This window comes from Aplidium turbinatum, chromosome 14 (assembly GCF_918807975.1).
Source record: "Aplidium turbinatum chromosome 14, kaAplTurb1.1, whole genome shotgun sequence".
NCBI classification, from domain to species: Eukaryota; Metazoa; Chordata; class Ascidiacea; order Aplousobranchia; family Polyclinidae; genus Aplidium; species Aplidium turbinatum.
Window position 1 is genome coordinate 16,926,842 of NC_137485.1, and position 26,868 is coordinate 16,953,709.

The window sequence follows — 26,868 nt, forward strand, 5'->3', positions numbered from 1 at the left end:
CAATTTGTGCATTCGGCAATTAGTCCTTTCGGCAATTAGTCCGTTCGGCAATTAGTCCTTTCGGCAATTTGTCCATTCGGCAAAATGTCCTTCGGCATAATGTCCTTTCGGCAAAATGTCTTTCGGCAAAATGGGTTTCGGCAAAATGTCTTTCGGCAAAATGTCCGCGCACGGAAAAAAACATGGTTCTGACCAAAAAGATATCGCACCATTTAATAAGCTAAACCACTCATTTCATTGCCTCAGATTCCGAGAACACATACTTTCTATCCCTAATTTTAAAAATAATACAAATTTTATTTGAATATTTCTTTAATTTCCCGGCGGCGCACCTGGCGACCTTCCATAACGCATCAGTAGGCCCCGGTTAAGAAATGTTTCCCAAAATGCATAGCTTTTATGTTGATTTTAGAAAGCAAAAAGACAAATCAAATAGCTACAAAAACACAAGAAAGAAACTTTAGTTTAAAACAAGTTAGAAACTTTAGTTTAACTTTAGTTCAGTAGACTTTTGAATACTAACTAATCTGCTCCACATCACACAGCCCTTTGAGTAGCAGCCGGTGAGTTAGGATCATCACGGCGATTGCTGTGAAAGTCACACTTTGTTCAATGCACAAGTGAAAGTCGTTAAGCTTTAGTGGGAAAGAAGCCACTTGCCTGCTGTCATCAACGATTGCATGACTCCGGTATGGGATAATCCTCTTGCTCCTCCACCTCCAAGTACAAGAGCGATGGTGGTGCCGGTCAGGAAGCGAGCGAGTCGAGAAAAGTCGTTGAATTTGTTGACAGGCCTAGAAGTTACTTTCTCCCAATATTCTTCCTAGGATTAGAAAGCATCAAGTCCATTAGGCACACGGATGACAACAATCGTATCTTTATCGCGAGTGTGGAAAATATTATTGAGGGGGCAAGCGATAAAGAAGACTGGAGGCTGTTTTCACAGGTTTGGACAACTAAATACTAAACTCTGCTGCATCAAAGAATACAGTAGGAATACACATTTATACAAAATGTGTATTTTTATATCGCTTTTTATCCACCGCGTGTGTCTGTTATTTTCGGCGCAAACCGCCTTTTGTTGATTATTCATTGTAGGCAGAGTACTGGTTGTACAAGACATTTTCGTGGAAGACTGTGAAAAACGAAGAACACCCCAGACAGCAAATCAGTTGTTTTTTACATTGATCCAACGCCTGCAGACGTTAAATCAATGTAAAAAACGAATGATTTGCTGTCTGAGACGGACAGTGATTGCTCGCTCAACTTTCTTGCTCCAACAATTGCGAGCAAATGTTACCATTTTGGATTTCTTTGTTCTGGCGAAAAGCCTTCTGCTTCCTTTAATGTGCATGTGGTCAGTCAACCAGCCTCGCATGTTCAACCAATCGACAGTTCTGGTGGGTCGCACCACCCCGGGACGGTGGAGAAGAACCAGCATCTTCAACGCTCTCACCGCCATCCCTTCTAGCTGCGATTCCAACTGAAATGCATAGAAAGTTTTTAAGCACTATTTTCTACCCTTATAGAAATAAGTCGATCCAGAGCTTTCTTGGAAAAAATTGTTTGAAATAATGAAACGCACAGTTTCCACTAACGCCCCCTTTTTTCTTTTTTTTCTTCTAAAAATATCTTTTCCAGCGCTTGTTTAGAGATGATATCGTTTCAGCTCTTTTAACAGTTACGTCTGTTAATTTGTCTGTTGCATAGCTGAGTGGTAAAAGCCCTGGAACGGCAATCGAAAGGGCGCCGGTTCGACACCGCTCAAGAGCATGCGGCTGTGTCTTTGGTAAGACACTTATAGTTATGCCTGAAGGTAGATACGAAGATTGGCTTCCTTGCTTTCCCGTCCACTTAATCTAAATCTTCAACCACCGGGTGTAAGCCTGGATACGACAAACAAAAAAACAGTTGTAACGTGGTTTAAGTTTCTTTTTAATCTCTTCAAAGTTTCTTTCAATTTTGCGACCGGTGAAAATCTACGACATCACAAACCTCTCCTACAGAAGGCTCGCTATCGCCGAGCGCCACAATCAAGATGGCGTCGGCCTGTCGTATGCAACGCTGGGTCCAGGGAGACATGCGCACGTCGGTTTGGTACAAGACGATATGGTGCATGTCCTCATGATGGGCGAGCCAGTTAGAGAGCCGGTAATCGTGGACACTGAAATGGAAGAGCACCAACTGAACACGGCCACCACACGGCATTTAACATAATATATTAGAGTGAACATGTCTGCTTTGTAAAGCGCTGAGGAGCAACGCATTATGCGATGGATACAGCGCTTTATAAAAACTAACATTATTATTATTATGAACATAAAACTATAAACCACGAACGTTTTCGGCCATACTCAAGTTAGCCCTTCTCAAGTAACGAAAATAACTGATTTTACAATAACATCCACAATTCTACATTGAAAATAATTGATCTACACAAAGAAAAAAAAAATTTTCATACTTTTTAAAAGTTTAAACAAAATCTGAAACCTGTGAGGAAGCTTCTTAAGACAAAGCTGGAAATTGATTTTTTTAGACTTAACAGGGCAGTGCTAATTTTATAGCGAAATTACTGCTCTCGCAAAGCTAGACTAAATACAGAATAACAAGTTTTCGTAAAACGTAAAACCGATGCACAACATCAAAAATACGGAACAACCCGTCAAACGTACGTTTGCAAGAGCCAATTCTTACCACCCACCTGTCTAACGCGTTGTTGCCAAGTCGTTTCTTGACGAACTTGCTGTGTAGCCTCAGCACCCCGTTCCCGCAGATGTGGGTGAGTGCGTGATGGAGTTCCATGGAGAACTTGTCCAGGGGGACGTCGGAAGTGGCAGGGAGGATGGCGACAGTGGACAGGTTGGCGAGGTGGTTCGATACGTTCCCGTAGGCAAGTTTCGCTGGAAATTATGCATTGGGATTGGTATGATGCACAAAATAACATTGAATCAACGTAAAATCATGATATTTGAACCACATCATGAGGTCACACATCTTTCGTGTTGACCAAAGTGACAGACCAAGTGAAATACCCGATTGTTTCTAAAATAACTTTATCCAATCAAAAGTGAATAGCCCAAGATGTAGTTACCAAACTCATGCTCACCAAACGTTTCGAAAACTAAACTGTTTTCATCTTCAGTGTCACTAAATTGATTAAAATCGGCTAATTTATCATATTAACTAATATTAATTGAATAGCAGTGAAGATGTAAACAGTTTAGCTTTCGAAACGTTTGCTGAACATGAGTTTAGTATCTACATTCTACATCTTGGGCTCTTTACCTTTGGCTGGATTGACCAGGCGTCCCAGCCATTTTGTTGCTAGATTTCATCTGTCTCAATAAAACCCTGTTTTTCACTTCGAAAGCGTTCCCTACAGGCAGTGAACTTACTTTCTTCTGGCACGTGATGGGTGTGGGTATGGAAGTCGATGGTTTGGTTCAAGGTGGGCTGTCGCTTCTGTGAGAGCAGGTTGACAAGGAGCTTGTCTGACATCAGAGAGACAAGGCGGGACACGACGCTCGGATGGTTCGACTAGATACGGAATGGTAGTCTTTTTTAAATATTCCATATTGCATTTTTGGTCGTTAATGGAAAAATATAAAGCAACCATAATAAGCGATACGCTGCTTCCCCAATAAATATAAGACGTGGCATTCGTGGCAAACCCTTAATTTAAATGGTGCGCGAACAGTTGTTCGAGTGTGGAAAGGTAGTTTATTGATGTGTCGGCTCTGACGACAAAATTAATGCAGAAACGCGATCTCAATCACGATGAGACGAAATGATCACAATCATTTTGAATAGAAATATTCGCAATCGCAAAACACGTCGCCTGTGCTTGGTCGATCGGCAAACTTTGTGTCTATGGATTGAAAAAGTTTCTTTCGAAAGCAGGAATTATAAAGTTAAGACGTGAAAGAACCCAATGTTTGTATGCAATAATTGCAATATACAGTAACTACTAACTTTAAACAAACTAGGCTTCAGGAAACCCAAGGGATAAATGTTCGATTGTTATTAGTAAAACGTCAGAGCGAATACGTAAGTGACTTTGTATCTGAGTGGCAGAGGCGTGGCCAACTGGTAACGGCCATAGCGGCTTGGGTTGCAATGGTAACAGCCTCCGACCGACTAACCAAAGGCTCAGACGTAGCCTACCAAACGCTCATTCAAACCTTGTATTTCTTGACGGAAGTGGCATGCTTTAAGGTGGAGATAAAACTTCGCTTGTGCTTTTTGCAACCACACAAGTTAAACCTTCACCACTAATAAATCTTAAAACAGACAAAAATGTTGACATGCACTCTAAATAATACAAAATTGAGCAATATCAACCTTATAATACGTTTCTAGCTCACCCTGATGTGCTTGATTAAACCTTCGGGTATTTTAGCCAGCTCTGTATCTCGTACAGCGTGTAAGGATGTGGGACGTGCGATGCCTCGCAAAGCTTCGTTCTGCACAACAAAGGTGGCAAAACATGCAGACACGTTAACGTGGTGTTTTTCAGCTGTTTCTATGTAACTAGTTGGGAAATTACAGAGCAAGCCGTCAGATTAGAACGGAGCATTGTATGATTAAGGCTGGCAATTTGGATATTAGATTGCTTTAATTAGCTAATCAAGCTGTGATAATATTTTAAACCCACTTTCTGCAATAAGTCAGTAACGAAAGCGCATCATTAGTGAGCCTTCTTACCATGCCGACGATTTCGCCTTTACCAAACTCAGCAACCAGTTCCTTTCTGCCATCAGGCTTGGTACAGACAGACCTCAAACGGCCGTGCAAAACGATGTACATGCAATCGCTCGACGTGTTCTGCCTGCAATTGAGACGGTCCAGTTTAGTTGCAAAGCCTGCTCGGGAAAAGTACATATAATATCGCGGTGTAAAAAAACGCCAGCAAAATGGGTTTTTCTTTTTAAAAATAAAAACTGTTCAAGATTTCGAAGACGTTCGTTTCGCCACGCCCACGGCGTAGGTGTAAGCTATGCGATCGTAAAACATGTTTGGAAGGTAAAAGAGCACTTAGCGCAAAATTAGCTACATAGTGAAATTTGAATCAAAGTTCTCAAATTGGATGAAAAACAGACGTTAAATCCCAATAATGGCTTTGAACCTCTCATATCCTGCAATATGGACCATCTTGAGTCTGATGTAAATAAATAAATAAAAATAAAATAAAGCCTTGTTACGTTCTTAGTAACAACTGCTGGTTATGCATGAACTATATCCTTACTTATGTATGGGATCCATACAAACGTTATTCTGAACGATAGAAAATATTACAAAGTCTCAAAACTTATCATAAAACCACAGTGGTTTGCATTAAATTGTCATGCAATGGAGGTAAAGCTAAAATAATTTTTTTAAGTCGCTGACTTGTACAGAGGCTTTCCAGCTTCGACGACCAACCAGTCCAAAGCGAAATCGATCTGACGAACAAACGGGCTCACCCTCTCCATCACAGTGTGGGCTGTGTTGAGCACTACGTGTGGATACTTTTGCATCATTTTGTAAAACTTGTGCCGGGCTATGCAGGCCACCACAGAATCGGACGCGGCAGTCACCCCAAAGAAGGAATGTTCACCCGTGAGCACTGCAAGCTGGCCTGTGATCATACCCGGCTTTGCCTTGAATAGAAGAACCTGCAGAAAAACTTGTGAGAACTGTGGAAAGTGAACAGAGGTCGGTTGCATAGCCAAGTGGTGAGGGCCCTGGAACGGCAATCGCAAGGGCACAGGTTCGACACCACTCAAGAGCATGCGGCTGTGTCTTTGGCAGGACACTTAAAGGCATGTCTGAAGGTGGGCACGAAAATCGGCTTCTTTGTGTTCCCGTCCATTTAATCTAAATCTTAAACCACCGGGAGTAAGCCTGAATACAACAAAAGCAGAATGAATCTAAACTATTTTGACAATATTCTGTTTGTCTAAAATTTGTTTATTTTGTCATTGACAATGCATGAAAAGTTTTGAAGTTATTAAGAAATTTCTTTTCGTTTTAAACGAAAGCGAACGGAAGAAGCAATTAATTCGACGACGGCTGTTGTAGTCTAGCATAGCTTTCTGTTCCGTTGTGAGACCAAATCGCTTTGACTTTAGAAATACTTTAACTCCAGACAACTTCTTTTTCTCCAAAAAATAGTGAGGGAGAGAGTAAGGGGGACCCATGCTCAATCGGACCGCAATGGGGAAAAAATAAATGGCCCGATTGGGCGGGAAGTCTTATTAGAAGGAAAAATTGTACAGAAAAGTCGATTTAAAACCGGTTTTTGCATAAACGAAAGTTTCAAGTAGTCATACTGCACAACAGACAAGGATTGTTTTCTATCCATCAGTACTACTGATTTACAAAACTAGATTTCACAGACTAAAAACAGCTATTAACAAAAGTTATCCGTTTACAAACCTCTCTCTGTTCCTCATAGCCCACTTCTGGTAGGGTCTGGGTAACTTTAAGAAGACCAGTCACAACAAAGTACAGTGACACATCTTGATCGCCTTCTTTTACCAATTGAACGTCTCTACGCACCTGAACACAAGATTGAACCGGTTGTTTTATCTAGGAAATTACATTTCCTCAAAACTTCTCCCATATACGAACACACTCGATCTTACGTTCACAGCAAGTGAAATTGATGAAAAAACTCTGACCCCTACAGTACACTAATAAGCACAATATACTGTAGATGAGTATGCCACAACTTCACAACTTATATGTCGAAAAGACCAAAAAATAAAGATTAAACGCTAGTGATCGATTTTGTGTATTCTCAATTTACAGAGAAGCTTGTTCGATAATAAGCGCTAGTTCGTTCCACAAAATCCTTAAAAAAAAACTTAAATCTAGTCCTTGAATTTCTGCAAGTATTTGGGCGGCAAATCAGTCTTTCTTTACACCGATTCAAAGTTTGCAAATGTTGAATTGATGTGAAAATAGACCGATTTTCGCGCTTAGTATAAAATAGTAGCAACATACCTTAAACAAACAAATATTTTCTTGTAGCATTTCACTATTGTCAATACCGAAGATGTGAGCCAAATCTTGGGTGACCAATTCTAGCACTTCAGGCTCGTTAAGCCTGTACATCTGCGCGAGAATGTTAAAAATTTACGTCATTTCGACATTTTGATTGATTGAACAACGATCAACAACTTAACTCAAGTTTCCAAGAGCACTTACATCTTGTCAAAGTCAGCCAACAGTAAAGCGGTGCAAAAAACGCAACTTTCCTGTGTGGATCAAAGTCTGAGGTTCAAAGTCGATATGGCTCAACGGTGGTAAATCAGAATGTGTAAAATTTCAGATTATCTCTGTTTCGACTTTCAATAAAACGGTGCGACTTTTCAAGTTTTACTTTGAAGCGAAGTAAAAGAAATTGCTAAAATTACACTCCAACAAACTAGTATATCGGTGTACAACGACATACAAGAAATTATTGGTTGTAAACAGAAATAGTTACCAAAGGCAGAATGGTAAAAGTATCGGAGCCGATTATAGGAAGGACGATTAAGAATGAAAAGTCGTAAAACTGCATATTCAGCTTTTTGCACCACGTCAAAAAGTAATGTTGTTTAACGTTGGAAAGGTGTAAAGAAATTGAATTGTGAGACTAACCTGGGAAAATTGTCTATCGCTGCCTTCTTGTGAGGAAATGGAATCATTAATATCGCAACTGTCCACGCTCGTCTGCGCAGGAAAAGTAATTGTGAAATTTCAGTCGAGAAAAATTAAAGACCAAAGCAGGCATCACACTGCCAGTGAATACATTCCTGTTCATTTATCACGAGTTAGTATCAGGCAGCAAAAATGCGTCATCTTTACATTGATTTGACGTCTGCAGACGTTAAATCAATGTAAAAATGACGGATTTTGCTGTCTAGTTTGTTCAACTACAACACTGAAGCATTTCGTTGGCAGACTGAATAGGTACGCACAAGTACATCTCTTGCTCTCAATGATAAATTTACGCGAAGTGACGTGAAATTGTGACTCAATATGTACCACAACGTTGATGAAAAACCATGTAACGACATTCGAAGTAATGTTTTTCACAAAAATCACATGAGATTACCAAGCTGTCGGCAGATGCAATTGTTTGTGCTTTCCTGATGTTTTCTTTCAAAAATTGGCGCTGGTTCAGCGGGAAACTCGATTGCCTGGAAAAGATTATATTTTCTGTTAGATGACATTAATTTCTGGAAGAAAAATCAAGACATTTTCTTTCTGAACCCTAAGAGCCTACGCAGTGAAGCAAGAAAGCCATTTAAACACTTTCCGCGTCATTCTGTAATTCTATTGTCAGTTGTCACTTCACAAAGGCAAGATACGAATAAACGCCACCAGTGGTCCACTGCTAGTGCGAGTACGAGCTAATCCCAGCTCGCAAACTTTGTCTTCTACTACAGTCTACACATCGTCAGAAGACGTTAAATCAATGCAAAAGGGATTTGTGAGCTGGAATAACAAAATTTTCTAACTGGAAACAAGCCCAGTGGTCACGGTCTTCGCTTCTGCTTTTGATTAGACTTCAGACCAGACCATACCGAGGAATTTCAACACATTGCAGATTGTGATCTTCCTTACTTGTAGTGCAATAATACCGTGCGCGAACATTTTGCCGAATGGACATTTTGCCGAAAGATTATGTGTTATTACGTTATGATAATACATTTGTATAATTTCGGCAATTTGTCCAATCGGCATTTAGTCCTTTCGGCAAAATGTCCGGGTACCGTACAATACACAGAGTCGCGCACCTGTGAAACACGTTGTCTCCCTCGTCTACAACGGTATCCACCTCGGTGAAACGTAATTGCTTCACTTTGCTAGGCGACTGTAAACGGTACAATATTTTGTTAAATTTATCGCACGTATACAGAGCATTAAAAACCTCTTGTGAGATTTATAGGAGTTAAATAGAATAATCGAGCCTATTTACCGCAGATGCATAATATATGAGAAAAGAAAGTTCCCAAAAGAGATATACATTGATCCTGTGGGAGATAGTTTTGTATAAAAAAGCATGACGTTTGCCAATATAATTCTGATACCAAAATAATTGGAGAGTAAATAACTTTAGAATTATTAGAAGTCCTGTCTTAGTTGAAGAAATATATGACAGATTGTCTTTTCGGCAAACCAATCGATACACGAATTATAAAACGTAGTCACAACTCACAACTTTAATGTGGTGCATTGACCAGACTGTTGCGAGATGACACACCAAGGTGGCAATTTGAAAAACATTTTCCGAAATCGCCCTATCGTATTAGGGACCTTGACTGGACAGTGAACTACGCCGACATTCTAACTTACTTCTACGGTTGAGATGGGCAACGACATTGTCCGGTGACCAGCAGGTGGCGTTTCACACGGAAGAGACTTGACCGAGTTCGATTGCATGACTGGCAAATGATCTAACGTGTTTATACCAAGCTGCTCTTCTAACGTAGACGAAGAAAATCTGTAAGATGATGACGGCTTTAAGAAAACAAGGCAGGCTATACTGCAGCAACTGATCTTTTACGTCTCAGAGGTCGATACGCTTTATGCACGCTTGTAAATTTCGCTGATAATAATTAATCTGTGCAAACACGTAATATCATTTTTATGATGGCTGAAATTTTGATAAAATATGCATCTAAAAAGTGAAATACTAATCTTTTCATGCACCGAAATGATTGATGCAAAACAATTTCAAAAGTATCAAGAAAACTACAGTCGGGTGATGTAAGCCTTTGTAGGACGATGGAAAGGACGCCGGGTCGATACAGGACGAGCATACGGCCGTGTTCTTGGGCAGACACTTAATGAGGCGTTTGCAGGTCACGGACACAATTGCCTTTTTTCCTTCGTTCACTTTACCGTCCAGCCACTGGGCATGGACCTGAATACGACAAAAAAGAATGCTAAAAACATCATCACTTTAATAATAGAATTACTTGATGAAAAGCTACAAAAGCTCCCACTGACCGAAGAAAGCTGACATTCAAAATGTATCTGCAATCATTCGTTGCTCTTACTTGTGTTTCTCAAGCAAAGTGAAGAGAGCTTGGCTGGAGGATTGCTTTCGAATCTTGAGCTTATCTTTAGCATCATCGTCATTCTGCGGATGGCAAAGAAAAGGAAAGTTTAATAAGATGACACAGATTTGAAACATAAAGCTGCCTGGCTTTCCTTAACGAAATCAAAAATTAAGCCAAGCAAGGATAGCGTGTGATTACGATATATAGAACGTATAATTTTATTTTTGAGTTAATAGTTTGTGATTACATCAAGTACGATACAAGACTCATCAAAAACGTTGTAGAGTTTTTAATACAGTATATATGTAAACATTTCTGGCACATCCAATAATTCGCACGATATTTCAACCACGTAATACTGTACAAAAATAAATCTGCGTTTTCAAAATCAAATTTTAAGAAAATTGAAAACAAACTGTCGAAAGGTACGAGCTAGTTAAATAATTTGAATACGATTTCACAATTATCTTTGCAAGAAAGAGGTTATGATTGCATCAACTGCTGTCGCAAAAGCAACTTAATTCCTTTAACATGCTTACAGGTTTAAGTAATTCCTGAGAAAGTCCGAGGTAGTTGTGCAAGGCAAGAAAAGTGACGCGTTGCAACCTTGTCATTATCACTTGAACAATTTGCACTAGCGACTCCTTGCGGTTTCGAAACGCTTCACTGAATGCTTCTGCTGGTAACCTGAGAATGGATGTTCGTTGTGAAAGAATGTTCATAAGTCGCTGAGCAGTTTTGTTGCAAAGCGCATCATGAAATTAAATGCAGTTGCTCTAAGAATGTGAGTGGTTATGGTGGGCGTAACGTCAGTGAAGCATTTCAGGACTTGTTATTTCCTGTTTCAAAGGACTCTAGGTATTGGTAGAAAAAGTAACTGACCCCACTAAAAAAGTAACTGATTCCTGCCACTAGCAATACTTCTCAGTATGCACACAAGAAGTAATTTTTGACATGCTGGCAGAAACGCCATTCCACGTGCAATGTAGATGTGCGGTGGTCAAGAACTTTTTTTCTTCAGAGGTTCAGATTGTATTCTAAGTGAGAGTGAAGCACTTTGGCAATCTTTTGTAAAATAAATCGAAAAACAAACTTTTTTCGAACAACTCAAAAAAGAGTGAGCTAGAAAATATCATAAAGAATTTTTCAAACATATCATATCAGTCAACAAAACACCATCATCGTTTTGTCTTTTGTACAAAGGTCGTTACCCAGACAGCAAACCAACCACTTTTTGCATTGATTTAACATCAGCGGACGTTGAATAAATGTAAAAAGCGGTTGGTTTGCTGTCTGGGTAAGATTACGTGGGTGGAGCCACAATACACCTCACAAATAAATCTATGATTATTATAAATAGTTTAAAACCACAGTACGTGCGGCAATCAGGAATTGATGCGTAAGCGCCAATATTTCCCCACAAAATAATCGCAATGTGAACACGTTATTTCAAATACGCTGCATAATCTAAATAAACCGAAAAACTCAAACATGTTGAAAACTCTGTGCTCAGAAAAAGAAGATACAGTTCGTACCTGATCACAATAGATTTCTTCACAGCTTGCGCGAAAACAGTTTTGTAAGGGGCAGGGTGGCCTGTGAGAACGTCCAAAATGCTCAACAAGCTATGAAGGCTTTCCCCTACCGAGATTTCGCTAAGTTTTGCCTAAAAAGATTCAGAAAAAATAGATTAACAGTGCTGAAGTAAATTTTTCCTGGACAGAAAATAACTTGGCTGCGGCGAGTTTAAGTACAAAATCTTAAAGCTTGACCAAACGGTAAGATAGTTAGTAGTTACACAAGGTTATAATTAATAGTTCTTCATGCATCCATGGCCACCTAAAGATACGGCCTGATTTGTCACATTTTGCAGAAATTTCCAGGTTTTTCTAACTTTGGGCGAACGTTTAAATAATTTTTTCTAAAACTTAGATTTTTACGCTTTCTTTATTCTTTTCCCCAGATGACACAATAGGTTTTAACATCCTCACATGTTGAAAAACAAAGAAAAATTGATTTTGTAAATTTTAGTCTGACTGTTAATTTTCAATAACAGTCTGATTTTGCGTTTTTCAACTTACTTTTTCTCATTTGCTTCTGCTTCCCCAAGGCAACAAAAAAGTTTTTTGTCATTAGGAAACCGCAAAAAGTAAAAACATCTCAAAAAATGTCAGTCAAGCACTAGCAGTAGCTGTAATCAAAATCTGCAAAATGTGACAAATCAGACCGCATCTCCAGGTGGCCATGATGCATCATATTTTATGCGGCATAAGATCTGGTCAAAAAGATTCAAGATGTATCGTGTTTTTTATGAATTGATCCTCAATCAACTACAACAGCAATATGAAATCACACGTAGTACACCCAGTCAGATTATTATAAACATAGTGCAAGATATCAAAAATAGCAGTTGTTGGCGAAAGAATGTCTAAGTTGAGATAAATTTCTTGAATTTGCGTAGTTTTTCATGAAATATGGCAACACTTTCGTAATAATTGCATAATCTCTTAATCTAAAATACTTTTCTTCTTTGCTTGCGAGCTCTGGTTGAGAACATAACATCGCATTGAACTGGCAACACTCGTTATCCACACCTCAATTCCGTCTTGAACAATGTAGAGATCGACTTGACCCTCTTGCACTACGTAAAGCCATTTGTCCGCTTCACCAACGTTGAAAAGATAATCACCAAAATTTAAGTGAAGGGTCTCCATGTGTTTGCACAGTTGAAGGAACACGCCCTTCTCAAAATGGCCAAAAACCCTGAACATAAGTTATTGAACAAAAAAAATTAAATAGAAATGCAAAACGTGGAAGCTACAAAAATACCAACAGAAGATATTGCAAAAAGCTTTCAATCTGTCAAATGACAGAGCACTAACAAAACAACAAGTCTGTGATTGACAATGCAGGAAAATTATATTCGTGGTGAACTTGTTAGCAGATGCTGTCGTATATTATCTCATCTTGTGATCAATTAAGAACTAATGAACCGTGGGAAAGAGCGTTATTAACCGGGGACGCTATTTTGAAAGTCACGTGCAAACGTGCTATGGATTGCACATTTACCAACTGAACCGTTCCAGAAAAACAATTTTAGGAGGCTGTGAAATTTGAAAGCAGAACGATAAGCAAGTAGAGATGCAAGTTGTTTTTTGTTTTGTTTTTTAAATTGTTTTTTGTTTTTCACCAACAAGCTGTCCAAAATTTAAATGTTAAAACAAAAATTTGTACTTTGCTTTTCTGAAATATTGGTTTTGAAATAATCTAGACATCATCATCATCATCATGATAATCCATCGTCGGTTTGTTCCCCACTAGTGGGGGTGGCCGATTGTTTCCGCGCAGCAATTGTTTTAATCCCTTTTCTCCATTTCACCCTGTCCCTTGCATCTTCCTCCTTCAGTCCAACTTTTTAAAATTCATCCTTCACTTGTTTCCACGTTCTTCTTGGACGACCGCGTTTCCTCTTCCCATCCACCTTTAGATCTAGTGCCTTTCTAAGAAAACTTCCTTCCTCCCTCCCATCAATAAGATGTAAACCAAAATACAATTTTACCACCAAACTTTTCATTAAAATCTTCTTTTGGCTTTACCAATGTTCGAAAAGGATGCGTAGTGTGATAAAACAATTATATAAAAAAAATAAAGTGTATCACACTAAAATTGGCAAATTCAAGTTTATTAAATTTGAATAACTTGAAGTTACCAATTTAGTGTGGTACTCTCTACTTTTTGTTGTCAACTTGCATCGGTGGGAACATTATAATACTCCAAATAATACTCATCATAATAGGTTATATGGAATGAAAGAAATAAACAAACAAATAAAAGAAATTGAGACAAGTAACAAAAAAGGTTGACTGTTAACATGGTCACCACTGGGACCGAACAGTCCTCATCGTCATCATTGGTAGCACTTGAAGTTGGGTGGTTCATTGGTACCATTTACTGAGCATGCGACTACACTTACAGAACTTACTGTAGTCAAAACAGCAGCAAACTAATTTACAATAAGTTATTCAGCAGCTATAATTCAGCACTTTATTTTGCAGTTTTTTGTTATGAAAAATGAAAACAGTTGTTACTTGAAAAAATGTATGAAACGATTGGAAATAGTAAAAAAACGAAAAAAATCAAACAAATAAAACGGATAAAAAAACAAAAAAAAAAAGTAAAAAAACGATTAAAAATATGACAACTAAAAAAAAGTTTTTAAATTTTAACTATCCGAACAAGCAAGTAACCACGAAAGTGTATACTTCCTGAGCATCTTGTCGTAATTGAAAAGAGTAAGTGACTCACTTGACGCTTTGAAGTAAATACAGAACTTCGTCGGGAAGAGATTGTATCCCTTCCTCGATGATATCAGCTTCCAACACTTGAGATGGGAGCTCCTTCTTCTTCAGCAACGAAGGCTTCTTCTTCCTACTGAAGACCTTCTTTGCTAAAATCATCATCCTCTCTCGTTTCTGCAGCCTCCTCCCGGAGCGGCTGTACTCTGGAACGGAAACACCTTGCTTGATGAGGGAGACTTGCCGCTGGAGTTTAGATGCAGTATCTTTTCCCTGAAACCACAAATCTTCCTTGTAAGCAAACGCAAATACAAGCAGCTTTTGATAAGTTGACATCAGTGACGATCGGTGAGGGAAAGCAAGGAAAGCAGTGCTTACCTGAGCGAAAACTATGCAAAATATAATGACTGAATTCTAGGTTTAATTTCTTATTATTTTTATCACGTCTATTTTAACTTGAAAGTTACTGTATTCGTGACTAGAATTACTCGGAACGCTTGTGAGTAGTCTAAGTCCTCACCAAACCGCATGTCTTGCCTATAAATGCCAATTAACGCAAATTCTCCTGTCAGAAACAACCAGTGAAGCTCCAGGGAAGCAACTATCAAAGTTGCTTTCCCCAGGTTCAAAAATGTCAAAAAACGCCTTCGTTTTATCCAATCCTCACTCGTTTTGCAAAACGTCACCAGCTGCTTAGCCAATCAGATGTGTTATGGTTAGAGTTGCTTTCCCAGTGACGTCAATGCGTACATTCGCTAGATTAACTCGTCAGAATGGTCTCTCGTCACGGTACACAGCACAGCATCATAATGCCGAAAAGACTGTTGCTGTTTTTTGATGTCTCCTCGCCATGTACTTTAGCCCAGTGGTTCTTAACCTTTTAACAGTGGGGGACCGGCAAAATTTTTAAAAAATGTTCGCGGACCGGCAACCAAAGATCGTAGTGAATAGAATGAATATTTGTAACCTTTTGTTAATTAAAGTTGTCGTTGCGCACCATAATGCAAGGTTTTAGCATATGATTTGTATTCAGGACGAAAATTAGAATAAAACGGCAATCAAATCAACTAAACAGAAAAATGTCCATCCATTTCCATACAAAATCAATGTCAGTGGGAAATTTGCTACTGTTACGCTGCCAGTAGCCTATGTCAGGAAAACGAGATATCAAAGAAGTTTCTAAAACACGTAGCTCTGTTTCGGCATCCAGGCGATTTCATTGCTTTGTAAATGCCAGACATGAAAAAGAACTGTCGTTTCTAAATAGCTGGTTGAAACAATTACCATCAAATCGATTGTTTTGAAAGTTAGGCACGAATTCGTTTGCAAGAGATAACCAGAAGTGTGACGATGATGTTTTTCGAATCTGGACTGCAAAGTAGAAGCATAACATATTGTAATTCAATCAGACTTTCTTTTTCATGAAGATTAAGGTCGCATGTGTTGACATCATCGATGCATGGATTGTTTATCCAAAAGTTTCCATGTCGAGGATCTTCATGTTACACGAAATGAATCGTTAAAATTGTTAGCCAACTCTTTCAATTGTTGACTCACAACGCTCAGCACCTCTTTTTACTTTTTTCACCACTCCATTTCACCAGCATTTTCCATAGCAAATCGGCTTGTCTTCATTCCATTCTTTGAAAAACAAGATCTTTGCTTTCTCAAACTCCGGTTCTGGCAAATTTCCCTTGCAGGCCTGACTTTATCCCGGAACTTCAAACTTATCTAATTCCAAATTTTCGTCTCCAACGACTTTGAAATTTTTCAAAACTTCTTGAAAACTATTATGCAATTTGTCACAAAAACATTATCAACGGCACAGAATTAGGTCATCAAAAAGTTCACCTTTATTATCAAACAATTTTACGTGGAGATATGTCAGTTTTACAGCTGGGCATGTTTCACAGTGCTATCACAAGTTTACAATATGCTAATGACTCCACATTAAAATAAGCTTTGCAGAAAGTAAGATCTTTTGCGGACCGGCAAAAAAATTACACGGACCAGCACTGGTCCGAGGACCGGCGGTTAAGAACCACTGCTTTAGCCTACTAGATTTCATAGTCATGCCTTTGCCCTTTTTACAGCGTTGATATAACGTTACTTCGCCAATGAACGTTCAGGTGTGGATGCAATATTTAGTTCGTTAAGCTTCTATACGCAGGAGGCAAACTTATCCAACTTTTTGTACAAATTGCTTGCGGTTGTAATGTTTAGGCCTAAGTGTTAGTTTTTGTAGTGTAGGCCTAACTGAATATCTCAGAATGAACATTCATGACGAATTAAATATTTAGACAACTATTATTCCATGTCTAACACTGGATTTTGGTCCTGCAACGTTAAAATTAAGATTGTTCATGACTTCTAAACATTAAATGGATGTATGATCACGACAGGCGAAGCACAATTTGACAGATTTTTATTTTTGATTTGTTTTGGAAATGCTCTCAGAGCGCACCAAATTGGAAGTGTTTTTCAAAAATTTCTGGGGGACGCCCCCCAGCTGGAAGTGTTGCCTTCGGCAACACGCCCTCGGCTTCGCCCGACGGTTACGCTCTTCGTGCCTACTACCTTGCTGCAGCATATTTCCAAGTTGCTTTCCCAACGGTTTAAGCCACCGAACGTCACTGGTTGACATTAGCCTGAAATCAGGTTCAACTCTAATGTACATTCAATGTTCGCCTGCAGATGCCAACTAATGTAAAAAAATACTGAAATTTTCACACCGAAATTTGTAGCAGATATTCGTAATGTCTGCAATATTTCAACAAACGAAAATTTGTGCCACATTTGTCATGAAGCCAGTCTAGCTTCAAAGTTAATAAAGGCAATGCAACAACTGCATTCATGATACAAAAGAAACTTAAAATTCTCAGCACAATATTCACTATTCAGTCAGCATCATTTGGTATCACTATATCAATGCAGCGTTAGCAATAAAACGGCGTAACTTCAGCATAAAAAAACTTCAAACACTCCAATGAAACTTTCAATGACGGCTTAAAAAAAGAACAAGTCACCTTTCGAAGAACTTTCCTTGCATAGAATTCGACCTTTTCACGTTTGCGGAAGCGATATTTGCGGTTGTGGTGAACCTCAGGGATAGATACAACTGCAACAAAAATAATCTCCTGGACGCAAAAGTACAAAATCATGTGATCAGCGGTAAAACGATTACGAAGATTTTTGCATGTGACCTTTGATCCCGCAACTACATGGTGCCGAATCTCAGCCAGCAAATTAGTTTTTGTTTATAAGGAATTATGTCTATAAGCGTCGAATCAATGGAATTTATGCGTTAAATCAATATAAAAAAGGATTGGTTTGTTGGTTGGGATGGAGTGTTATTTTCATAATTTTTTTTTAATTCTTTATATTAAACAGTTTAAATGGGAACAATTTTTTAAGCCTGGCAAGTTGCAAATATATAATACAAACATTAATGAAAATAGCGGAGGGAAGTCTTTGTTAGAAGAAAACTTTCCATAAACTGTGCTTTTGTACAACCTGCGCAAGTCACACTGAGCAGGAAACCTGAGATAGACTGCAATTTGACACCCACGTATATACTTCTATTGTTGTGCTGCTATAGCAATCAAGTGATTGGCAATCTACGGTACAACATAAACTAAGCCGGATTTAAATCAACTACTTCCAACAACAAAATAACGTTTAAAAAACGCTATACTACGTTCGATAAACGTTAAACGTATAAACATCGTGTAAATAAATACATAAAGTAGGTGTGTGGTTTGTGATCATACCTGTGACCCGTACTCTAGCCTTGATCATGTACACGATGGAAAGGAATATGACAAAGAGAGTGATCAGAGTGACCATCCATACAAAAGCCTGAGGTTGGGAAACAGCGATAAAGAGAGTTAAACGGAAGACGAAGGCCACAAATATTAGTATAAACAAACTCCATAACCAGAAAAGGTGGTTTAACTGCATTGCGTACGATTACATCTAAAAATACATTTCAAAATACCGTAGCTTCAAAGTATATTTTCCACAAATACGTCCAAATAAGATCATTATTGAACTAAGGCTTTACCAAAACTTCACAGAGGCATAAATTAACTTGGGACTGATGAATACAGTGTTCCTCACTTAAATGACCCTTTTAATACATCCGAAAACCTTCATAAGATCATTATTGAACTAAGGCTTTACCAAAACTTCACAGAGGCATAAATTAACTTGGGACTGATGAATACAGTGTTCCTCACTTAAATGACCCTTTTAATACATCCGAAAACCTTCATTTTTAAAACATTAAACAAACTTCAAAAGGTAACTTCTATGGCTTAGATCATTTAGATGTCAATAAAATTTTAGTTTTCTGTATATTACACACTGCCTGAAAGAATAACTTTTAATGTGCAATGTGCATATGACAGTAATGGCACCACAATTGAAATACTAGTATAGCCTGCTACCTCGCTTTATTGTATAATTGTATTGTTTCGGCCGAAAGCAACTTTATGCTTAGTATATTAATATCATGGTAACTAAATTTCAGTGTTAGTAATAACACCAATATTACCAAGCATGGTTTTAAATAAAAACTAAAATACACAATGCCATAAATGAATAACTCTTTTCAAGCATTAAGGTCCTCTTTATCTTGATTTAAGCCTTTTCAGCAATCTACAACTCTCAACTGGGTTAAAACACCAAACACTGTCTTTTGTCTTTCTGGTCCCAACCTATCAACACATGTATTCAACAGTGGTTTGTCTATCTGCTTATTAGAGTGTTCCTTTGGAATGGCATATAAACAATGACAGCACCATACACAATAATTTGGTCACCGCGTAAATTGGCAATGTCATAATTCATCGCATCATGCACTGAGGCTGAGTCACATATAGATCAACAGGTTGTCTGGTAAATTTCTAATTTACTGGACTTTCTGTAGCTGAATTACACACAAGGAAATCCGGCTGGCTATAAACTAATCAGCTTTATTGGGTTCAGCGCATGATGGCAGTTAAGTGCAGATGCTAATAGCAAATGAAAGTTGAACAAGGTCTACACTAAATCAAACACAAGCAACCGTACGTTTGTTTACCTTTGCTTGTTTCCAGGAAAGACGTGATCACTTGATATGATCACTCAAGGACAAGGTCTTGCTAATGCTACGGTTTACAGCAACAGCTTTACTAGTTTTTTTTTTTTTTTTATAAAATTCCAATTGTGTTTACCATTATAAAAATAGCTACCACAAATGGCGATGGCAACTCTCCACATGTCTAATCAGGGAAAGTGTTACCGTCTGTGTAATATACAGACAGCGTATTGGTAGCAGTTAATTGTTGTGTCTAAATTGCAGCAACCGCAACAACAAGAGCTTCTCAGTTCTTTGTACCAGCACATTGCATTCTGTGGGGTACGAAAAGTGGGTCTGCTACTATTCGGCGAGTCCGATTTAGCGAGTCTAATTCGGCTAGTCCGATTCGGCGAGAGCCCCTTTCGGCAATTTTTTGAAATTTTTTAAAAAATTATTGGGTACCGTAGCCTAATTATCATTGCTGCTTTTACATCGTTTTAACGACGCTAAACGTTAAAATAAGACCCTAACCCCAACACCTCACCCCAATCCCTAACCTCTACCCCCAACCCCTTACCCTAAAACGGCAATGATAATTAGGCTACGGTAGCCGATAATTAAAAAAAAAATTTCAAAAATCGCCGAATAGGGAACTCGCCGAAAAGGGCTCTCGCCGAATTGGGCTCGCCGAATCGGACTCGCCGAAACGGGCCATTCCGACGAAAAGTGAATCGCTGATGATTCACTGCTGATAAGTTTTTATTCAGCACTTTAATTCGGTGTTTGAAAATGTTGCAAAATAGATGCTTGAAACCAGCTTATATTACTGTACCAAGCCTTAAAGCAGCCGGCGGCCATGGCCGCTAAGGAGTGCTTGAATGACCGCCGGTGCTGCCTCCTCAGTCGGCCAATTTGGCCGCCGGTTTCTTCAGCTAATTATTTAATTTTGCCATAGAAAGATCGTGGATTAACTGTCGAAAATATCTAGTATCAAAAAGTGTTTGAAAACTAGGTCAGCACGTCATAATCACCACTGTTGTATTGTGCGGAAACATTTGCTATTGTATGGAAAATATCTAAATTACATTGGCTGGCAACGTTGTCTTTTTATGTTGATTCAATGTTGTCGGACATTGAATCGTTGTTAAAAAGGAGAACTACCTAGACAACAAAATTCGTCATTTTTACCGATTTAACTACTGCAAACGTAGAATCAATGTAAAAATGACGGATTTTGTTGTCTGGGAAGGTTAGTTGACATCCGAGGGGAAAACACATGTCTTCAGAGTTGAGAAATGTTTCCGCTGTGGGTTAGTGACTTCACAGTTCACACCCTAAATGGTGACATCATAATAGTATAAATGGTCAAGTTTTATGAAAGGAGGTATGCAGTTGAAACAATTTAGGGTCGTTAGATGGTCCCGCAATACCGGATTACAATCCCGATAAAGCAGTTATTGCGTGGTACAACGATTCTAAAGCAGGACGCCGAGACTTCAATAACACTAAGTGATCATTTTGGCATTGTTGCAAGTTTAATGCTATTTACTTGTGCTATCATTATTGTATTTTGGCCTCCAAGCACGCAGATTTGGCCGCCGAGAAGGAGCTCTAGGTAGGCCACGATGGCTGCCGGAAAAAAACACGAGTTTTAAGGCCTGCTGTACTAACAAGCTTCAAATTTTAAAAACTATGCTCATAACATAACATGTCAGTTTTAATCACATTAGTCATCACTAGGGCACGTTTTTATTGTCTTAAAAATCCAGAAAATTGACTTTATTGATCTAACAAAAATTTGACTAAATAAACCACTTTATGTTGCATTTTATATCTAAAATAAGGCTTCTTCTTCAACTGTCTTGCCTGAACCAGGCCTCGGATGAATAATTAGACCAAATATTCCTACTATAGTATATGATACTATATATAATATACGTTGTATGAATGATTGTTTTGACAACGACAAATAATTGACAACGAAATTACACAAAAAGTAAAATCTTTTTCATATCTTGGTCATTTAATAACTGAAGATGGGAGGTGTGACCATGAAATTCTTAGACGGATAGAAATTGCAAGAACTACATTTGGAAAAATGAAAAATATTTTAACCAATCAACGTTTAAATTTATCAACTCGTCTCAGGATATTAAAATGCTATATCTGGTCGACCCTATTATACAATTCCGAAACTTGGACAATGTCACAAAAAATGGAGAAACGGATCGATGCCTTCGAGCTCTGGACATACAGGCAATTTTTAAAAATTTCATGGAAACAAAAGATCACTAACGATGAAGTACTCTCCAAATTCAATTCAAGCAAAATGCTCTTACAAACAGTCAAAAGAAAATTGAAGTATTTCGGACACACAATAAGGCAAAATTCATTACAAAGATCATTAATAGAAGGGAAGATAAACGGTAAAAGAAGTAAAGGCAGACCTAGAATGATTTGGACAACAAACATCACAAAATGGACAAAATTAACTTATGAATGTGCAGTACGCACAGCTCATGGTCGAGAACAATTGCGCATTGTATCCAACCCTCCATACGAGGAAGGAACAAAATGATGATGATGAATGATTGTTTCTGCCTTGTCGATTGTTTCAGATAAGTTTGTCTTTGGCCAGGTGCCCGCTTTCCAAAATTTTTACCAGGTATGCTCCAGTTTTTGCTTTCTTATTACTTGGCCGAGAAATCTATACTGTTTGGTTTTAATATTTCAAAGAAAGATCTGGTTTGGTTCAATGTAAAGCTGCTTGGACAAAAAAAAATGTAAATCAACAAAAAACAGTGAAGTCTTCAAGAGAATACATTAGGCACAACTAAAGGCTATACAAGCACTAAGCAGGCAACTAACTCCACAACAATCACGTTCACCAAGAACAAGAGTTGAAATGTGACATAATGTTCAATTCAGTAGGCCATAGCCCTAAGAAGGGCTGTGGAAATTTCTCCCTAGAGCAGTGTAGCCCTACTGTTCATAATCATAAAAGAAATCAAGAGCTTTTGGAGGTAAACATTGCATAAAAAATGTAGTTGCTTAAAATCAATTTCAAGTAGGCCTAGGCTACTCACTAATATGTACAGTGATAAACAAAGACAAAATTACTATGGTGTTATAGTTGTTTAAGACAGGAGGGAGGCGCACAACATGTAATCATTGTTAAAGGGAGGCGTGCCAAACAAAAGATTGAGAACCAGTGGTCTATATTCATCACCTAAGTAGGTTACAACTCTTAGGGCCAAAGTAAGCAAAACAATTTTTGTGTTTTGACTTTTGTGTTTTCTTTTTCACACTTTTGTGTTTCAAAAGTGAAAACACAAAAGTTTCACACTTTTGTGTTTTCACTTTTGACTTTTGTGTGACTAATGTTAATAAATCGAATCTGTTTGATTCAGGAAATTAGTTGTTTTAAAGTATATTCTGACAACAATAGCCTGAAATTCTACTAGTTTCTCTATTGAAGAATCTATGATGAGTCACATGTAGGGTACTGTTCAACTGACTTTGTCAATCATGATAAAATGTACTATATATATTCGGCAACAAATAATGCTTTCTAGAAAGATCTCCCATTTGCATAGCACAATAGTAACATAAGTATAATGAAACGTTTTAATTGCATAAAAATTTGGCAGATGTTAAATGAATGTAAAAAGGGCACTTTGTTAGCTTTAGAAGTAGCTGCTAAACTCCGAACTGTAATTTTTATTTTTGTTGAGTTTTACTTTCAACAGATATTGATTTGCCTAGCCTATAACCTGTTTGCTTCACATTCATTGCAAATGCGACAAAAGATACTGTAAATCATTGCTACACTCGGCTACCGAGAAACAAAATACTGTGAATAAATTTTGCTGAAATAGAATCGATTAAACCAGTGGTTCTCAAACTGTGCGTCGCGACGCCCTGGTGCGTCGTTTCAATTTTCCAAGGGCGTCGCAGAAGAGTTTCGTTTCGTAGCTGAATTCAGTTTATCTTATAAAGATGAGGTTAATCCTTTGATTAGCAGTTTCAGTTGTCATCAAAATTGTTAACTTCATTAAAACACGCCCACTGAAGTCAAGAGTTTTCAAAAAACTTTGTGGAGAAATAAATGCAGCTCATCGGAGTTTGCTCTTTTAATTTTCATCCAAGTGGCTTTCGCTTAGAAAATTCTTTGAACGCTTCTACGAATTGGTGGATGAACTTCAGGCTTTTTTGCAGCAAGAAAATAATCCACTTGCAGATTGTTTAGCTCAGAACAATTTCTTATTGAAATTAGCTTACTTTACTTGTGTGATATCTTCGCCAAACTGAACATTTCTATGCAAGGACCGAATAAAAATGACATTTCAGATAAAATTGCCGCATTTGTTAAAAAGCTGCTATTGTGGAAGGAAGATATAGCAAACCTGTCTGGAAGCTCTCGATACTTTACTTTCTTGTCCAATTTGCTTGAAAAGAAAAGTATGACGCTGCCTTCAAATTTGTGAAGCATATTTGGGCAACATTTGTCCAAGCTCAAGTCGAAATTTGCAAAATAGCCTACTTCCCGAAAAATTTATCAAACTACGTATGGATTCGTGATCCTTTCGTCCAACCTACTCCACTGTCTTTTACTGCACAAGAAAAAGAAGCCTACATTGACCTTTCTTGTGACAATTCCCTGAAAAGGATGTTTAATTCAGGAAATCTGGCAAATTTCTGGATTTCAATGAATGGCGATTATCCAGCTTTGGTGAAGAAAGCACTACGAATTATTATCCCATATGTCACGTCATATTTATGTGAAGCAGGATTTTCTGCCTTGGCTGTGATAAAAAGCAAATTTCGACCACCAATAAACACTGAAAGAAAAATGCGGGTGGCAATTTCAAAAATTCTCCCAAGATTTAATGAACTTTGTAAAAACAAACAAGCCCACACGTCACATTAAATAATATGCATTGCTTTTTGTTGTTGTATCAACAAACAAAACTTTAATAATAAGTTTCCTGATTAACTTTTATTTGCTGGTGCGTCGCAAGTCCAGAAAACTTTTCCAGAGGCGTCGCAACAAAAAAAAGTTTGAGAACCACTGGATTAAACAAATACTCACTCTCACATTTTAAAACACAAAAAAAAATGAACCTGAAACCTAGTATTCCGATGAGTTGTAATGGAAATAAAATAACATTACTGATGCTGCATTTAGCCTCGACACTTCTTTGTATTGTCTTCCAACTGCAAGGTTGCACTTTGCACGCTATTCCATATTTATCATAAATGCACACAAGATATAAAGTGACAAGACAACTGTTTACAGCAGGGTTTTGTTTTCATGGTGTATTTTTAGTGTTTTTTTGATGACAGCATATAAGTGTTTATACCATGGCACAGAAATCTCTCATCTCCATGTTTGTTAAATATTTTACAACAAAATTAAGTACTTTTAACTCACGAAACACCAATAAAATAAATCTATTTACCGAAGAATTTTCCATGCTCCAAGAACTTGGCAACCAGAAATTTAAATCAAGAAGGTCATTCATTCTTGGCTGAAAAACAAATAACTACTGAACTAGAAATTTTGTATATAAAACCTTTGTGAAACAGGAGCATTTCAAAACCTAATGGTAGAAGTTCACTGTAAAAGCTACAAATTAGCACTCGAGGTCAAAAATGAAAATTTCTGTTCACACTTATACGAAAAAAAAGAAGATTATTCAAGGTATCTGATTATGAATTAAAAAAAAGGAATGAAGACGTGTTTAAACTTGTAGGCTAAAGCAAAAAAAATAGTGCTGGTACCAGTAATGGCACAAATAAAAATTAAGTTAAGCCAATAATACTAAGATTTTTGTTGCTTTTGCATTTTAGTTTTCTATTTTCTACACTTTGTTAAATTATATGAAAGTTGAAAACAATATAAAATTAACAAACTGAAATGTAGGGAAAGATTAAAAGCAAAAAATCAAACTAAAAAAATTCAAAATCAGACTTCAATAAATAGAATAGTATAATAATAGCTTTGCCAGAGAAATAATTTTTGAATACCATAGACAGATAATTGATAAGCCTATAGCAACTTTATGGAATTAAATTGCATAATTCAAAAAAATATACATAAAATACCGTAAAAGGTAACTGCATAAATTTAAACGTTTTTGCAAACTTTCTGCCCTGGTATAAATTTTTTTCCTGGCGAGGGCAGAAAGTTTGCCGAAAGCGTTTGAATTTATGTAGTTATTTTTTATTTTATGTATTGTTGTTGGATTACGCAATTCAATCTCATCAAGTTTCGATCAATTATCTGTCGATAAGAATTCAATAAAGTATATACCGTATTTATCCGTGTATAAGTCGCAAAATTTTGCACCACATCTTGCCCAAAAAGGTTGGGGTGCGACTTATACACGAGGGAGGGTGTGACTTATACACAAGGTTCTGAACTTCTGACAAACAAATGCTACAGATCGCGCAATAGCGCTGCTATTAAGCATTTGTATTTTCCGTGCGAGGATTGTGAGTGTCGCATTGCGAGCCCCAAGAACAATGGGACAAACTATTTGGCATCAGTGAAGATGAAAACGAGTTTGAAGGCTTTTAAAATTTTGATTGTTGTTTTTTAATAAAATTTGCTAAAAAAATTTTGTACCAATATTTGAGCCAAATTTTGGGGTGCGACTTATACACGAATGCGACTTATACACGGATAAATACGGTAGTTTAAATTTGCAGCCTTACATGCTACTCAAAACTGTGGTTCTGAAACCTAAAAAATAAAAAAAATTTGCAAGCCGTTCTGCATGCAATAGGCTACTACAAAAGTTGCTTAATATAAAAGTTGCACTACTGTAATCATAAAAACAAAGAGAGTAAAGTGAAAAAGCTTCAGAAATCAGAGCTATAAACTACTCAACTAAGGTATGCAATGAACTAAGTTGTATTCTGTTTTAATAGCTTCATAGTGAGAACATACAAACAAAAACTGAAACGGCCAATGGCGCAATTTCTTACCTGATTTTAGAATCTTTGTGTGTAATTTGTCCACTTTCCTTTTGTGGTGGGTCAACTTTAAAATTACGGTATATTGATTTAATCTTTGGATTGCATATCTGTCAAGCTCAATGAAAAAAGTGCTAACATTATATCATGGTGTACAACATTATGACGCGATCCGAATTCCGAATGCCTCGAGAGGGCCGACTTTAAATGCAGCAAACCTAGTGTCACTGTCCTAGCAAAAGCAAACCTCTTAAACTTAGCATTTAGCAAACTGAAACCTCGCAAACAAAAAGGTTGCCAAATGATATTTTTTTTAATTTCTTGTCGATTTATTAATCGGGTGCCTGTTTTTTAAAACTCTTTTGAATATGTGATTTGTTTAGTATTGATGTTCTGTTTTCACCTATAAAAAGCTTTTAAAATCTCTGCCTTGTTGGTTATGATTAGTTTTGATATAGATACGTTTAAAGCAATGCCTCTGCAATTAACATTA

The 26,868-nt window shown here is 37.6% G+C and overlaps 1 protein-coding gene across 1 annotated transcript in view; it reads right to left on the minus strand.

Moving 5' to 3' along the window:
* LOC145782763 (patatin-like phospholipase domain-containing protein 6) overlaps nt 1–26,617 on the minus strand; it is a 35,027-nt gene extending 8,410 nt beyond the window's left edge. The window contains exons 1-23 of the mRNA XM_082594525.1: nt 26,388–26,617; nt 24,857–24,925; nt 18,103–18,190; nt 17,359–17,450; nt 14,343–14,605; nt 12,632–12,800; nt 11,573–11,703; nt 10,577–10,724; nt 10,035–10,117; nt 9,328–9,475; nt 8,769–8,845; nt 8,084–8,168; nt 7,627–7,698; nt 6,988–7,098; nt 6,418–6,540; nt 5,389–5,654; nt 4,705–4,828; nt 4,365–4,463; nt 3,396–3,537; nt 2,702–2,900; nt 1,996–2,164; nt 1,301–1,483; nt 661–823 (exon numbers count right to left, since the gene is read on the minus strand). Of these exons, the coding sequence (XP_082450651.1) occupies nt 661–823; nt 1,301–1,483; nt 1,996–2,164; nt 2,702–2,900; nt 3,396–3,537; nt 4,365–4,463; nt 4,705–4,828; nt 5,389–5,654; nt 6,418–6,540; nt 6,988–7,098; nt 7,627–7,698; nt 8,084–8,168; nt 8,769–8,845; nt 9,328–9,475; nt 10,035–10,117; nt 10,577–10,724; nt 11,573–11,703; nt 12,632–12,800; nt 14,343–14,605; nt 17,359–17,450; nt 18,103–18,190; nt 24,857–24,919 (2,998 nt within the window). The 5' untranslated portion in view covers nt 24,920–24,925; nt 26,388–26,617. The remainder of the gene's footprint in view (nt 1–660; nt 824–1,300; nt 1,484–1,995; nt 2,165–2,701; nt 2,901–3,395; nt 3,538–4,364; nt 4,464–4,704; nt 4,829–5,388; nt 5,655–6,417; nt 6,541–6,987; nt 7,099–7,626; nt 7,699–8,083; nt 8,169–8,768; nt 8,846–9,327; nt 9,476–10,034; nt 10,118–10,576; nt 10,725–11,572; nt 11,704–12,631; nt 12,801–14,342; nt 14,606–17,358; nt 17,451–18,102; nt 18,191–24,856; nt 24,926–26,387) is intronic.
* Between the last annotated feature and the right edge of the window lie 251 nt (nt 26,618–26,868).